The sequence below is a fragment of the Dreissena polymorpha genome, chromosome 2 (genome assembly GCF_020536995.1).
Source record: "Dreissena polymorpha isolate Duluth1 chromosome 2, UMN_Dpol_1.0, whole genome shotgun sequence".
Lineage (NCBI taxonomy): Eukaryota > Metazoa > Mollusca > Bivalvia > Myida > Dreissenidae > Dreissena > Dreissena polymorpha.
In genome coordinates this window covers 19307879-19324973 of record NC_068356.1, presented here as the reverse complement: position 1 = coordinate 19324973, position 17095 = coordinate 19307879, and the positions used below count along the sequence as shown (strand labels likewise).

Sequence of the window (17095 nt, the reverse complement as noted above, 5' to 3'; positions counted from 1 at the left end):
TTCAATTGCAATAGCTAAAACATAAAAAGGCCCTGTATCATGATCAACTTCAAACAAGTGTGCCTAAACTTGGCCTATTGTGTTGTTTCATTATGATGAATACATTTTATAAATTTCAATGATATCTCTTAAGGCATTCCTGAGGAACTAGCTTAATTAAAGCAAAACTTTAACCTGCCTTTTTAGTGTGGGTGAAAATTGCTGCAGGTAAAATGGTCCCTAGTTTTTACAAACATAAAATTGAAGTTACCAAAGCCTATCAATATGGCAAACTTATGTGTAAAGTATGAATGAAATACCTCCAATTCGTGAGAAACTAGGTTACAGATATTTTAACCTACCACTTTTAAGATTGTTGGTAAGTGGATAGTATCATCCTCATTAAAAGAAACAAACACCAAATGCAAACATAATGATTATCTTTTAATGTCTAAAGTAATTAAGTTTACATTTATATATTATACTTGCACATACATATAGTTAATAAACTGTATAAAACATCATGTTTAGCAAAGCAAACCTACTTTGCACACAAACATCACACAAACATCATTTATATTCAAACAACCACAAACAGAGCAAATCCTTATGTTAATTAGAATACAGAAAAGTATCATAATCAGTTAGTGTTTCAAATGTGTGTTTATAAAATGATTTAAAATGACGCAAATAAATTTTATTATTGATGTGATGTAGCCAAAGGCAAGCTGCAAATGATGTTAACGTATAATGTGTAAATCCTTTGTCCTAATAAAAGGGTGCGAAAATGATGCTTCATGTACAATGTCATGAAAACAGCATGGAAAGCCTTATATATTAATATTTTTTTTAACTTGAAATGTTGGAAACATTGGAATCTATAAAAGTTGCATTTTACCAAATTATATCGCAACTGATATGGGATTGACATTTTCTCTGGATTAAAATCTGATCAAAATCTACATATGCTATTGTCTGGAAAAAACAGTACCTTAACATTGTAAAGTATTATGAAGTAAGCAATCATGTAATAAGGGATTACTGATAATTATAAAATGCATTTAGGCTTATTTTGATTTGAAAATTCTGCGATGATTTTCAAACTTAAATAACCATCATAACATCTTAATACTTTTTTTCTTGCAGTGGGCCGCATTGATTATATATCAAACAGATTTTCCACATCAGAGCAATGACCTCATAGTTGCAAGATAAACAACCCAGATCAATTACAGTAGTGCTTAACAATGGTGTTTGTTCTGAAATATACTGGCTGCACATGGAAATGACAGTTTCACTCTGATGTAATTACTGATTTTCCTTGGGGTGACCACTTGGTCAGGTTATACTGTGTATGCACAATTTTAATTTGAAATGGCCACCAATTATGACAAATTCAAACTAGTTACCAAACTCAGCTTATGGGGCTTTTTCAATATGGGGAATACATTTTTTAATTATGAATGAAATCCCAAAAGTAATTCCTGAGAAACTAGGTTACAAAAAATGTAACCTAGCTCAGATGCCAAAGCAGTGGTGAGTAGAATAGCTTCTCTTTTCTTTGAAAAGTTCAGTTTTCCATTTTTACCATAATTGAGGATACAGCTTGTTAACATTTCGACGATAAAATATTAATAAAATAAAAATGGAAGAAATAACACTTGGTATTTAATAAGAATTTCAGGTTTTTCATGCCTTAAATCATTAGAAAATCAACTACAAAAGCACATAACGCAACAGATTTACAACATGTGTTCAAACAAATAACATTCATCCTAGTCTTTCTTCATAATTTTTCAATAACTGTCAGTCAAATGATATAAGTTCTGCCTCATGAGGCCCGGGCTTGTGTTGCGGGGGTGGGGCCTGGTTAGGACCCTGGGAATACTGGGGTGGGGGAGCCCCGCCCTGGCCCATGTAGTATTGCTGCTGTCCCTGGGACGCGGACTGGGCACCATACCCTTGGTTGTCTGTATTAGGCAGGGTATTGGCCATTCCTGAAATTGAATGAGATTGAATTTGTGACTAGTGATGGCAGCAGTGTGTTTTCATGAAAGGTTTTTAACCATGTTTTCCAAAGGAAAAAACTGGTTATTAGATTGGCGAATGTCGGCATGCGGGCTGGCTGGCGGGCGGAAGAAGCTTGTCCGGGCCATAGCTTTGTCGTTCATTGTCAGATTTAAAAATCATTTGGCAACTTTGTTCACCATCATTAGATGGTGTGTTGCGCGAAAGAATTACGTTGATATCTCCAAGGTCAAGGTCACAATTTGAGTTTGAAGGTCAAAAATGGCCATAAATGAGCTTGTCTGGGCCATAACTTTGTCGTTCATTGTCAGATTTAAAAATCATTTGGCACATTTGTTCACCATCATTAGACGGTGTGTCGTGCGAAAGAATTACGTCGATATCTCCAAGGTCAAGGTCACAATTTGAGTTTGAAGGTCAAAAATGGCCAAAAATGAGCTTGTCCAGACCAAAACTTTGTCGCTCATTGTGAAATTTTAAAATTGTTTGGCACATTTGTTAACCATCATTAGACGGTGTGTCCCGCGAAAGAATCACGTCGATATATCCAAGGTCAAGGTCACAATTTGAGTTTGAAGGTCAAAAATGGCCATAAATGAGCTTGTCTGGGCCATTACTATGTCATTCATTGTGACATTTAAAATCATTATTGGACGGTGTGTCGCGCGAAAGAATTACGTCAATATCTCCAAGGTCAAGGTCGCCACAACTAAAACTAAAAACTATGTAACTATTAACAATCAGTAACAATGCACATTTTGATTTTTAGTTGTCTCTCTTTATCAGACTTTTTATGCCCCTGGTAGGGTGGCATATAGCAGTTGAACTGTCCGTCAGTATGTCTGTATGTGTGTATGTCAGTCTGTCCGTCCGTCCGAAAAAAACACTTTAACATTGGCCATAACTTTTGCGTTATTGAAGATAGAAACTTGATATTTGGCATGCATGTGTATCTCATAAAGCTGCACATTTTGAGTGGTGGAAGTTAAAGGTCAAGGTCATCCTTCAAGGTCAAAGATCAACAAATCAAAAACAAGAGTTCCGCGGTCGGAGATGACCGCATTGAAGCCGGATTTTTGATTTAAATGACAGGAAAGTACCTTTCGTGTTTTTGTCAATGCAATACTTAAATTACTGAAATATTGTTCAAAGGTCAAGATGACCACTGGTCAAGAGAACAACTGGTCATTTTAAAGTCTTTCAATTGACAGTGACCTTAAATGTGAATATTCAGAACAATTTTAACATTTTAACATTTAAGGTCACAGTGACCTTGACCTTCAAATGAATGACATTGAAATGACCAGTGGTCATCTTCTAGTACTGGCCAATCTTTATTTCAAGTTTGAAGACTCTAGGTACAAGCATACCAAAGTTATAACATGAAATAAGAACTTTAACATTTTTACATTCAAGGTCACAGTGACCTTGACCTTCAAATGAATGACCTTGAAATGTCCAGTGGTTACTTACTAGTTCTGGCCAACCTTCATGTCAAGTTTCAAGACTCTAGGTCCAAGCATACCAAAGTTATAACAACTTTAACATTTTTACATTCAAGGTCACAGTGACCTTGACCTTCAAATGAATGACCTTGAAATGTCCAGTGGTTACTTACTAGTTCTGGCCAACCTTCATGTCAAGTTTCAAGACTCTAGGTCCAAGCATACCAAAGTTATAACAACTTTAACATTTTTATATTGAAGGTCACAGTGACCTTCACCTTCAAATGAATGACCTTGAAATGACCAGTGGTCATCTGTTAATCCTGGCCAACCTTCATGTCAAGTTTGAAGACTCTAGGTCCAAGCATACCAAAGTTATACCATGAAATAAGAACTTTAACATTTTTACATTCAAGGTCACAGTGACCTTGACCTTCAAATGAATGACCTTGAAATGACCAGTGGTTACTAACTAGTTATGGCCAACCTTCATGTCAAGTTTCAAGACTCTAGGTCCAAGCATACCAAAGTTATAACAACTTTAACATTTTTTATATTGAAGGTCACAGTGACCTTGACCTTCAAATGAATGACCTTGAAATGACCAGTGGTCATCTGTTAATCCTGGCCAACCTTCATGTCAAGTTTGAAGACTCTAGGTCCAAGCATACCAAAGTTATACCATGAAATAAGAACTTTAACATTTTCGAGCACGCCGCCACCCCGCCCGCCCGCCCGACAACATCAATCTATAAGCCGAGATTTTTTCGAAAAAAATCCGGCTAAAAATCAAAGCAGCGTTCTCATGAAGCTGCACATTTTGAGTGGTGGAAGGTCAGGGTCATCCTTTAAGGTCAAAGGTAACAAAAAATAATAAACAAATTTCAAAGCGGCGTTCTCATGAAGCGGCACATTTTGAGTGGTGGAAGTTAAAGGTCAAGGTCATCCTTCAAGGTCAAAGATCAAAAAAAAAAAAAAAAAAACATTCAAAGCCGCGTTCTCATGAAGCTGCACATTTTGAGTGGTGGAAGGTCAGGGTCATCCTTCAAGGTCAAAGGTAACAAAAAATAATAAACAAATTTCAAAGCGGCGTTCTCATGAAGCGGCACATTTTGAGGGTGGAAGTTCAAGGTCAAGGTCATCCTTCAAGGTGAAAGGTAAAAAAAATAAAAATAAATAATTTATTTCAAAGCGGCGCAATAGGGGGCATTGTGGTTCTGACGAACACATCACTTGTTTTTTCTAATTGAAATCAAGGTCAATTTTACACAAGGGGGTTAACAATACACATTTTGAATTGTCTCCCTTTATCAGTCTTTTTTTCAACTGAAAACCTGGTTTTGTGACAATTTTGTCCCTTGTTGTTCAGATGAATTGCCATGAACAGTGATTGTTTTTGTGATGTTCATGCATGTTGATTTTTGGTGGATTTCCATGAAAATTAATATTTTGGGTAAAACTTGGGTGGTTTTAGTTAATTTCAGGCTGTCAAGTGACCTTTTTTCAAAAAGTAGGAAAAAATAGGAACTACTTTTGCAAGAAAAGTAGGAAAAAAGTAGGAAAAAGTAGGAACTTTTCCCTCAAAAGTAGGAATACATAATACTTATTTTTTTAGACACAGGTCCAGGAAACATAGCTTGAAACAGAGCAGGAGTGCCATCACATGTTCTGTATGGATACCCACTTGAAGCTACCTTAAGGGCCCAGAAGATTTCAGCCTTTTGTACCTGTTCCTTGTGTGATGGATGTACTTGCATACAGATAGATTTATCCCCACAACCCTGAGAGCTGCTTGGCTTTTGGGCACTTCCAAACAAACGCTTTTGTGAATTATCATGCATGTATTTCATGTTTTCCTTGTGTTTTTATCCATCTGCATGACTTATAAGTTGATTAGCACCAGAATTACTACAAGATGGACTTCATTCAGACAGTACAATATCTTGCAAACTCATTGCCGGTATCTCTCTTGCACCATGATCCCAGTGTTTTTCCACTGTTGTCCAACTTCTCCATCCATGAAGGGTTAAACTTTGTTTTCCCACTATGAATTTTAGCACTTATAGTGTATCTATGATAATTAAGTTTCAAGCAAAGCTACCCTGATAAAGAAGTATACATGTAATTAGATGCTGTTCATTTTGGTGTATCATCAAATAAGTGGTTAGAGGTCTTCTGTGTATCGATATAAAAATGGTAATTATATTGTGCATGTTATATCCTTAAGCAGAAGACCAAATTTATTTAGTGATACACCAACTTGTTGTACAAGATTGATACTAGTATATAAAGCAGTGTAAATGCTCTGCTACAGCTACATTGTGAAACCTTTATATTGACAATAGGGTGCAGTTATAATGACTTAAGGTACATTCAAAATGACTGGTCATTGCAGAGCAGATTATGCAACTGGAGATAGGACCTTATCACCTGACATCTTTTATGACAGCATTGATTGGGCAATGAAACAGTTGCACTACATTGTTTATTCCAGTTTCAAATAATGGCTTTTACATTATTGATGACTTTGCGGGAGTGTAATAATGCCGTTTAATAATTTTAATACTTCGCTTTAACACCTTGAAGTTACCTCACTAGCTATGGCATCATTAGACAAGAATTGTGTTTGTCCGAAACACAATGCCCACTATTGCGCAGCTTTGAAATAAAATTTCAATATATCATTTGGCAGGTTTAGAAATTATCTCCCTTTTAAAGCTTATTACTTCCCTTGGATTGTATTTTTTAACTTTTGACCTTGAAGGATGACCTTCACCTTTCACCACTCAAAATGTGCAGCTTCATGAGATACACATGCATGCCAAATATCAAGTTGCTATCTTCAATATTGCAAAAGTTATGGCCCATATTAAAGTTTTCGGACGGACACACACACACAGACAGACAGACAAACGGACTGACAGTACAACTGCAATATGCCACCCTACCGGGAGCATAAAAATGTATCAGGGCATTTAGGCTCTGTGCATTTATCTTTAATTACTAAACATGATGTACCTATGATATCAATAGAACATCATATCCGTTGTCATGTAATACAGAATTTATTACATTATATTTGTAAATGATGAAAACTCGGCAAAGCATCAGTTTTATCTTTTTTCCAATAACTTGTGTAATAAATTCCATATTACATAACCACTCATACAATACATGTATCTCTATATCTCTACATTCCAAACAGCAATATCATGTAAACATGCATAAGGTTTGGTCAAATTGTTGTCAATGGAAACAAAATAAAACTGGAATAAACAATGGGTTCCCTCAGCTCTTGCATCACTGGGAACTGTGTAAGGTAGTGAAGTCTGCAGTGTACAAATGCTAAGGAAGTAAACAAGGCACTATTGTTACTTCAAAAAAAAAACTTGTCAATAATTTTAAAAGTTACATAAGAAATAAATATTTATGCTCCTGAAGAGGTGCTAGCAGACAGTCAGCATGGGTTGTCAGGTCTCATCTAGATGAATGCACATTAACAGGGATACAGTCAAGCCATAGATTCATTCATCCTGCAAGTTTACTAAATAAACTCTTTAAAAAAAAAATTCTCCATTGAAAATGAAAAAGTAGGAATAGTAGGAAGATTTGGTAAAAAAATAGGAAAAAGTAGGATCCTGATGAAAAAGTAGGAAATAGTAGGAAAAAGTAGGAAAAAGTATGACCGCTTGACAGCCTGTAATTTATATCACAATGATTGTTTTGGTTATAATTAATGAAAAAAATGGCGATTGATTTTGGAGATTTTCCATTTACTATTAACTGTTGGGATCAATTCCAATGAAAAGTGATTTTTATGTGAATTAAGATGACAAGATACCTATGCAATATAATAAACAAAATAAATAATTATTATTCATTGTGATTTGATTGTTTGATCTTTTCAATATCATTTGTCACAAGTTACCATGACTAAATCAGTTACGTTGTTTGCATACAGTTACCTTGCATGTTGTATGCCCCTTGCTGGTAATCCCCTAATTGCCCTGGGGGTATGGAGGAGAAACCCCCACCCGACCCCTGGGGCATACCTACAGGGCCACCTTGGGGGAGAGTCTGGGCACCTGATGGGTCTACAATAGAACATGTATAATGAAGAAAGTCATAGGAATGTTCAAACTTTGCATTATTGCTTAATCATTTGATACAAAAGAGTTTTGAAAGATTTAGGGTGTTTTTTGAAGCTATAGAAATTTTAATTCCCACAATTATGCTACACTCGGAAATCGTGTCTCATCTTTAACAACCAAGAAATGTGAATGCTTGAATGTTTAAATGCCATTGGTTGAATGTAAACAATAAAGACTTAGATGGAAGACAGCGACTAAGAATATCTGTAATTAAGGAGCTAATTTGTTTTTGTGTATTGTGAGACTGACTCCACATACCCTGATTATAGTGCATGGACTGGGGTTGGTAAGATCCCCCAGGGACAGGGCCGTCTGTCTGACTGTTCATGTACCCATACTGCTGGGGGCCTCCTGGGGGCAGGGACTGGTACATTCCACCATTAGGGCCTCCCGCACTCACCTGGAAAAACAGGAAAAAAGGTGAACAAGAAAACGTCGGAGACGGGTGATGCTCCCCAAAGGTTTTTTTTGTCACAATATTGCACTTTATATTCAGATAAAAGGAAACGTCTTGAGGGGCATAACTTTGTACAAAATAATACGATGGATGGTTTAAAAAACTGAAAAATTTCAAAGGGCCATAACTCTCATCTAACCAGAACCCACAAATAACATGCGCATCTCCTCAAGGTAGTTTCCCATAAAGCGTCATTGAATTCCAGTCAGTAGTTGGGGGGACAAGAATTGCATATGTACAGTTAATGAAACATTTCAAAGGGCCATAACTTGGTGCAAATCCGACCAGAACCCGCTGATAATATGCACATCTCTTCTTGGTAGTGAAGCTTCCCATAAACTTTCATTGAATTCCGGTCATTAGTTGCTGAGAAATAGCCCGGACAAAAATTGTGCACGAACAGAAGGACACACGGACAGACGAAGGGGCGACTATATGCTACCTCAAAATTTTTGGGAGAGCATAAAAACAGTACACAAAAATAGCTAACATCAAAGCTTGCCTTTCACCAATAACTATTATTTTATTTAAGGACATTTAATTCACACAAAAAACTGTTTAAATTTCCCTCGTATCCACTTAACGCTGCAAAATATGCAAAACGTGGCATTTACCTGACTGTAATGTTGTTGCTGGCTATGTTGGGGTGGAGGGTACATTTGCTGTGGCAGGTATCCACCCATCTGTCCACCATGGCCGGGGATCTGGGCCCCTTGCCCTACCCCTGGGGCCCCATGTGGACCCATCTGACTCCCATGGAGCTGGTGGATAGGTGAGCCCTCCATCTGGCCACCATACACCCCTTGTGGGGCCATGCCTGGCATAGGACCTTGTTGATAGCCTGACTATAAAAATAGAGAGGCATGAATACTTTGCTATTTTCAAAAAAAGGAAAACTTTTTTTTTACATAACACAAAGAGGCTACACATTTTTATTTTCCATATGAAATGCATTCAGTCATCAAAGTTTCATCACAATCTTCCTAACTAGCTTTTATTAAAAAACAAAAAAATTAATACAACCTATATTACAGACACTATTACTGTGAAAGGTGTGCAAAATGCTACTGCCAGCATTTCTACCTGATTGTATCCACCATAGGCCTGCATCTGCCTGATCTGTGTGAGGTGGCGCTGCTGCTCAAAGCGTAGCTGCATCTCTCGCTCCTGCTCCTGTAACCTCTGTAACGCCAGCTGTCTCTGCATCTCCAGGTACTCCTACAGGCAAGCAGCAACATTTACATAATAGTGTTACTTTCAGCAAAAATGAACAATTGTTACTAAAATTTGAAAATTGATGGAAACAACGGGAAGAGCTGTCTCCATCAGAAGACATATGCCCCCAAAAAACGCTTTTTCGAAACATAAACGCAGATTTCGAAACCTAAACGTGGACCCTAAGTTCAAGGTCAAGGTCAAAGGGGTCAAAATTTGTGTGCGCATGGAAAGGACTTGTCCATATACACATGCATACCAAATAGGAAGGTTACATCTGAAGCGACAGAGCATTTTTCGAAACCTAACCGCAAAAGTGTGACGGACAGACTGACAGTGCAATCACTATAATTATGCCCACCTTTTGGGGCATAAAAATAGACTGAATGACAGGTACATTTACTTAAAGGTGTTTTTGCTTGAATCTCCAATGTAGATATGTGTGCCAATAAAGGAAATATTGTTTTTTTTGCCATCAACAATTTTCCTTAAGGTTAGAAGTATTAAGGATAACTTTATTCCAGAAAGTTATATGTACACTGATAATTAATGACCAGCCCAAGTCTTAACAGCCTTTTAAAATTAACAAGCCTATAAGCCTCACATGTTTCTTCTGTCTCATGATGTCCAGCTTGTGAGCCATCTGTATCTGTCGCTGCCTCTCCAGTTCCTCCATCTCGCGGCGACGTTTCTCACGGTGGTCATCACGGAGCGCGTCCAGGGCCTCTCTCGCATCCCGCAGCTGGGCCAGCTTGTCCTGCAACGACTCGTAGTGAGCTGAAATAGAAAGCACCAACATGCTCAATATGTTGAATTGGATAATGAAAATGTTGAAGTCCTGCACATGATATCAACTGCTTAAAGCCAGAACCCTGTACCTAAACATTTTGTCAAAAATTGGTTTTTCAGCTAAACATATTCTTCTATAAGAAACACTGTTTGAATCAAAAATAGCGTGCTTATGTCAATTAATTTTGAGATATTGATTAAAGATCAAATGTCTTATCTGATATGTATCTCATTTTTTCATGAAACAATATTTAGAGATAGAAACAAAATACAAATACAAACATAAGTAACTCACTAAGCCTCAGGTATTTTCCACAACAAAGTGATATTAAACAAGACTTTGTCACAGAAAAAGCAGTCCCCAAACCAAATTTATGTTCTTGCAATAAGCACAGGATACCCTGTTTAATTACCCGAGCTTTAATAATTTCAAGTTCTTGCAGGATGCAGGTTTTAGTTTTCAATTATTTGTGTTACGATAGCACCCAATTTTGGTCTGGCAAATCATTGAATTACTATGTGATATTAACCAAAGTCCATAAGACTCACTATCTACATCATGTTATGATGTTCAGAATTTTTTGAGTTGTCACATGATCCAGATATTAGTTTTCAATTAATTCTGCAGCCAGAGCAGTAACAATTTTTGTCTGACATAAAATAAAATCATATGCATATTCCACATATGGCCCTGTATAGACATACTGTGTTATTGACAACGCTTTTGTACTTTTTAGTTATTGAAGTATCCAGATTCTACAGATGTACAAACAGACAGAGGTACCAAACTGAAATAGCATGCATATTCCCTGTATGGCACTCAAACCACAAAGACATACCAGGTTTTATCAACCTGCTTGAGTACTTTTTGAGTTATCGCAAGGTACATATTTAGTTTCAATTATTCCCATAACCAATAAATTACAATTATAATGTGATACTTTAAACAGAAAAAACAAGAGCTTTGTCTCAGACGTGAAGAATACCCCCACATGCCACATTGACACATAATATTTTGCATGTCGTCTTCACAAAAAACAGCGGACACCATGCTCAATTTTTAAAACGCACTAAGTGACCCCTTGACCTAGTTTTTGACCCAGAAAGGCCCATGTTCTAACTTGGCCTTAAGATCATCTCCATAAAACTTCTGACCAAGTTTGGTGAAGATCAGATGTAAACTACTTGAATTAGAGAGCGGACACCATGCTGAATGTTAAAAAACGCACTAAGTGACCCCGTGACATAGTTTTAGGTCCGGAATGGCCCATGTTCAAACTTGTCCTAGAGATCATTAAGATAAAACATGTGACCAAGTTTGGTGAGGTTTGGATGAAAACTACTTGAATTAGAGAGCGGACAACATGGTTAGGTTTAAAACGCACTAAGATACCCTGTGACCTAGTTTTTGACCCGGCATGACCCATATTCAAACTTGACCTAGACATCATCTAGATACAACTTCTGACCAAGTTTGGTGAAGATTGGATGAAAACTACTTGAATTAGAGTGCAGACAACATTGTGATGTTTCAAACGCACTAAGTGACCCCGTGACCTTGTTTTTGACCCGGCATGACCCATATTCAAACTTGCCCTAGACATTATCAAGATACAACTTCTGACCAATTTCGGTGAAGATTGGATAAAAACTACTTGAATTAGAGAGCGGACAACATGGTGAGGTTTAAAACACACTAATTGACCCCGTGACCTAGTTTTTGACTCGGCATGGCCCATGTTTGAACTTGACCTACACATCATCTAGATACAACTTCTAACCAAGTGTGGTGAAGATCGGATTTAATTTACTTGAAATAGAGAGCAGACACCATGCTCAATGTGTAAAAGTACTTAGTGACCCTGTGACCTAGTTTTTGATCTGGCATGGCCCATGTTCGAACTTGGCCTGCAGATCATCTAGATAAAACTTCTGACCAAGTTTGGAGAAGATCGGATGAAAACTACTGTAAACGTATAGAAATTCGTTGGTATGAAATTTCGTGGTTTAATAAAAAACAACTAATTCGTTGACACGTAATTTCATGGATTTCAAATTTGTTGGGGAAGATTGACAGTCATAATAATTAAACTTTTCTTAAAACAACCAGAGTAATAACGAAGAATAATCTGCTAATGTGTGTTGACAGCAAGGCTTGTGATTAATGTGCACTGAAGCATGAAAGTGTTGCCGATTATTGTCGATAAGAGTGAATAAGCGACGATCTTGTGGGACCCCGCTCGCTAATTGTCATCAATGTTGTTTTGACAATATTTGCAATTCTCTGTTCAATCGGTCCCCTAGTAGTAACAATTGAGTAATAAGGTCCCCAAAATAGAGGTGTGAAAACGTTATGTCTCTTTTAACTTTAATTGGCACTAATTGACATATGTGATAAATCTGCAAACTGTTAATTTGACGACGTCACGTAAAAGAGAACAATCGTTGATGTACAGTTTAAATTCCGTGTTTGATTTAAAAAATATTATTACCCAAACACTTATCATCAAAAAACAACATATTGTATTACCTAGCATATCTCAATCAAATATCTCAGATAACCGAAAACAATAGAGAATGTTGGCAATGACATTCGGAAGGGACCAATTTTAGATAAAAAATGTAAAAATAATCGTTGGTACTTGAATTCGTGGTTCAGCGGAACAACGAAATCCACGAATATTCGTACCACATGAAATTTTATGGTTTTACAGTACTTGAATAAGAGAGAGGACACCATGCTGAATGTTAAAAAACGCACTAAGTGACCCTGTGACCTAGTTTTTGACCCAGCAAGGCCCATGTTCGAACTTGGCCTTAAGATCATCAAGATACAACTTCTTACCAAGTTTAGTGAAGATCGGATGAAAACTACTTGAATTAGAGAGCGGACAACATGCTGAATGTTTAAAACACACTAAGTGACCCCGTGATCTAGTTTTTGACCCGGCAAGGCCCATGTTTGAACTTGGCCTTAAGATCATCTAGATACAACTTCTGACCAAGTTTGGTGAAGATCGGATGAAAACTACTTGAATACGGAGCGGACAACATGCTAAATATTTAAAACGCACTAAGTGACTATGATACCTAGTTTTTAACCCGGCAAGGCCTATGTTCGAACTTGGCCTAAGCATATTCATGATGTTTCTTTAACCTTGCTTAAGTCCTTGTTGAGTTTTCGCAGTATCTATATTCTGACAGACACACAAGTTGATTGACACACTGATATATGGAATGATGTACACACTGGTGGTCTAAGGGATAACCCTTCCCACATACTTAATGAAAGCAAGCACTCTGCATTCAAAAAGATTTAATATTGTTATTTCTTAACACTTTTCCATAAATGTATTGACTAGTAGTTATTGCTAACACTGCAGTGTTTGTAATGCCAATAGGTAACCAACTTCGCAATACAATTTTATTATTTTCCACACTTTTTTCTTTTTAAGATCTTATTCAATAAATATCACACAAATATCAAAACTCAAGAAACTTTTTTTTCACATGAGAAAATCTTGTAAGTACACGTGTTGTCTTTTATTAAAGACAAGTAACAAAGTATTCTTGTAATATACAGGAAAATACAAACAAAACAACATTCCAGCAGCATCTAAAAAGACAAAATGTAAAATTGGGTTGGTGCATGGAAAGAAAAAGCAAAGAGAGATCCCTGTTTCTATACAAATTTGTTACGCCATATACCTCTGAGATCATCCTGATGTTGTATGTACTTCATCAGCTGAGGGTGCATGTTGCTGATCACGTTGAACAGGGACTGCACAGAGGAGTCCACGGCGATGCTCCGGCCCCGCTGGGAGTTGCTACGCATGCGGTTCACAAAGATCTCCACACTTGAGTTCAATGCGCGCAAAAACTGGTCTGGATCCTCCTCTGTCTCACCATTCTGATACGCCTGGAAATATGTTGTATAAAACATTATGGTAAGGGTTAATATGACCTTCAAAAATGCTTCTTACCCTATATGCCCTTATGAAACCTTGAAACCTTTAGTGACTTAAAACAAACAGGGCAGCAACTAACCAGACAGAGCCTATGTGTCCATGAGTTTAATAGTTATTGCCTTCCACTAAGTGGTTCATAAAAATACTAAATAAAGTATACACCAAGTAAATTTTGCTGTTACCAAAGTTAATTTGTTTTTAGATTCTAATAATATCACATTTTATACAGCCAAAAATCCTTTTTTCAAATAGGTATGTGATTGCTATAGCACTTTGGGTAGGATTACACGTGTAACCTTACCCCTTCCAAACAAAATCCTTCATCAAATATCTTAATTGATTAAATTTACAAGAGCTGTGTTTGTGAAACACAATGCCCCCTACTGCGCTTTGAAGCAATATATTTGACCTTTGACCTTGAAGGATGACCTTGACCTTCCACCAATCAAAATGTGCAGCTACATGAGAAACACATGCATGCCAAATATCAAGTTGCAATCTTCAATATTTCAAAAGTTATGACCAAGGTTTAAGTTTTGGTTAAAGATTTGGGACACTCACACACACAGACACATACAATGACAGACAGACCAAAAACAATATACGTAAAAATGTAACAAAAATGAATATAATTTAAACATCATTAAAGGCATTAAAAACATAAGATGTGTTGATCAGAAACACAATGCCCCCATTGTGCCGCTTTGAAGCCATAAATTTGACCTTTGACCTTGAAGGATGACCTTGACCTTTCACCACTCAAAACGTGCAGCTCCATGAGATACACATGCATGCCAAATATCGAGTTGCTATCTTCAATATTCAAAAAGTACTGACCAAACTTTAAAGAAGGTTAAAGTTTTAGGAAAGAAAAATACAATGATATTTGACCTTGAAGGATGACCTTGACCTTGACTTTTCACTACTCAAAATGTGCAGCTCCGTGAGATACACATGCATGCCAAATATGAAGTTGCTATCTTCAATAAAGCAAAAGTTATCAAACTGTTAAAGTTTTTGGGACACACACAATAAATGAATGACAGACAGGCAGACAGGCCACAAACAATATACCCCAGATCTTTCGATCCGGGGGCATAAAAACTAACTGGCAATGTAAATTTGTGGTTGTAAACAACGTATTTCATGTTTTGACAGTTCAATTTACGCTTGTGATAGCACCCCCGAGTTGTTTTGACCACGTGATCCGTTATGACTACAAGTGATCCGTTAATGCATCAAATCCGCAGCAAACAAAAACATGCCATAAATACTTATTGTCTGCATTTAAAACATAAAATTTGCGGAAACAGTAAGAAAAGGTTATATTTTATTAAACTGAGCTAATAGAGGTAGCAAAAAAATTATTGCTTTTCACCAGGGCAACTTATTTTCGCTAGTGATCCGCTATTGGTAACTTGACTGTTCCTCGGATCATTCGATCCGTGGGCATAAAAAGTTCATACATTATAAAACATCAACAATGTAACACAATAAAACAAGGTTTTCAGCAATTTAATTTTTATATAAATTTAAATATGTGAGACTCCCAAGCTAGGTAAGCTACCTATACACAACATTTCAGCACAATACCTACACCTAGACTCAAGTTATTGAGCGGAAAACAGTTCTTCCATGTTAAGTGACAGTGGCCTTGACTTTGATCCAATAGGTACTAAATCCAATCCAAAGCTTGGTGTGCATGTCAGCATAATTGTAAAGCTATTGTGCACAAACATATTTTATTTATTTATTTATTTTCTTATATTTCTTTATTTGTAGAAACAGTTACACAACTAGTAACTAATATTATCTCAAGCAAAGTATACATGTACACTACAAACAAACCAAATTTCAGCACAATATCTCAATACACATGAATATTGTTAAGCAATAACCTTGTTCTTAGATTGAGTACCAATGACCTTGATGATTCCTGACTGGCACTTAACTAATCGCATGCTATGTCTGCAAATAGATTACCTTCACACAAACTCTCAAGCTATCCTAAAGTTGTTCACCAGATTATATTTTAAGTAACAGGGCCCTAGACCTTCACCTGACTTGTCCAATGTGCAATCCCTAGATAGGTCTGCATGCAAGCTATCTATATGCAAAATTGAAGTTCAATACCTCTATTCAGAATGAAGTTATCAAGGATATGCCATGCAATTTACTTTTACTTATAGTAACAGTGTCCTTGACCTTTAACCCATGCACCCAAAATGCTGTATCTTCGTGCAAGCTAGCTTTATCCACCGTTGCTCAATGCAAACTAAGGTTATTGACCTGAAACCTCATGTGTGCTGTATCTTTATTTTTAGTTAGTGACCTTGACCCAAAATGCAATCCAAACCATGCCTTCATGAAAGCTCCATACACACAAAAGGCCAGTGCAAAATTTCCATCCAAACTCAAGATATTGAGCAGAAACTGTTTTAACATTTTTAGCAACAAAGACCTTGACAAAACATGCCTAAAATACAATTCTATGCTAAGTTTCTTTGCAAGCTTGATAACTCAAACGTTCCCTCAAGATCTGTCAATGCAAACTTGTTTTTTGTCCCACATCCACACGCCTACCAGCAATACTAAAATCTTATAAGCAGAGTTTTAAAATTATCTTTAAAACCTGTTAAATACAAGAATACACATGTTAAGAAGTGATAAAGGCAAAAAATACACAGGTGATGTCATCCTGCTCACCTCTTGAACTTTCCCACCACCCTGTGTGTTTTTAGGTTCAGACTGGGCCACAGGCGCTGATGGCTGTGTTACGGTGACCTTGATGTTCTCAGACTTCTGTTGCCAGTAGTTACGATTGAGGTACCGTGCCAGCTCTGGGTCCATGTCAGACGTGTCAATCATCGGAGCAGATACAACCTATAACAAGCAGATGGAGGCGATTAATCAGTAAGAACTGTTAACTGTCCAGGGAAAATGTTAATGCTTTACAGCAAAATTCATCTCGGTTACAAATCTTGTTAAATGTTGTAAGTTTTAAGTTATCCACGTTACTTTGTATGTATCAATAATAAAAATCAAAAATACCTGATTCCACTT

General features: G+C 36.9%; 1 protein-coding gene across 1 annotated transcript in view; it reads right to left on the bottom strand.

The window, feature by feature from the left end:
- Nucleotides 1-704: 704 nt before the first annotated feature.
- LOC127866120 (hepatocyte growth factor-regulated tyrosine kinase substrate-like) overlaps nucleotides 705-17095 on the bottom strand; it is a 36080-nt gene continuing 19689 nt past the window's right edge. The window contains exons 11-18 of the mRNA XM_052406524.1: nucleotides 16739-16915; nucleotides 13773-13983; nucleotides 9880-10052; nucleotides 9144-9278; nucleotides 8675-8905; nucleotides 7862-8003; nucleotides 7418-7546; nucleotides 705-1976 (exon numbers count right to left, since the gene is read on the bottom strand). Of these exons, the coding sequence (XP_052262484.1) occupies nucleotides 1786-1976; nucleotides 7418-7546; nucleotides 7862-8003; nucleotides 8675-8905; nucleotides 9144-9278; nucleotides 9880-10052; nucleotides 13773-13983; nucleotides 16739-16915 (1389 nt within the window). The 3' untranslated portion in view covers nucleotides 705-1785. The remainder of the gene's footprint in view (nucleotides 1977-7417; nucleotides 7547-7861; nucleotides 8004-8674; nucleotides 8906-9143; nucleotides 9279-9879; nucleotides 10053-13772; nucleotides 13984-16738; nucleotides 16916-17095) is intronic.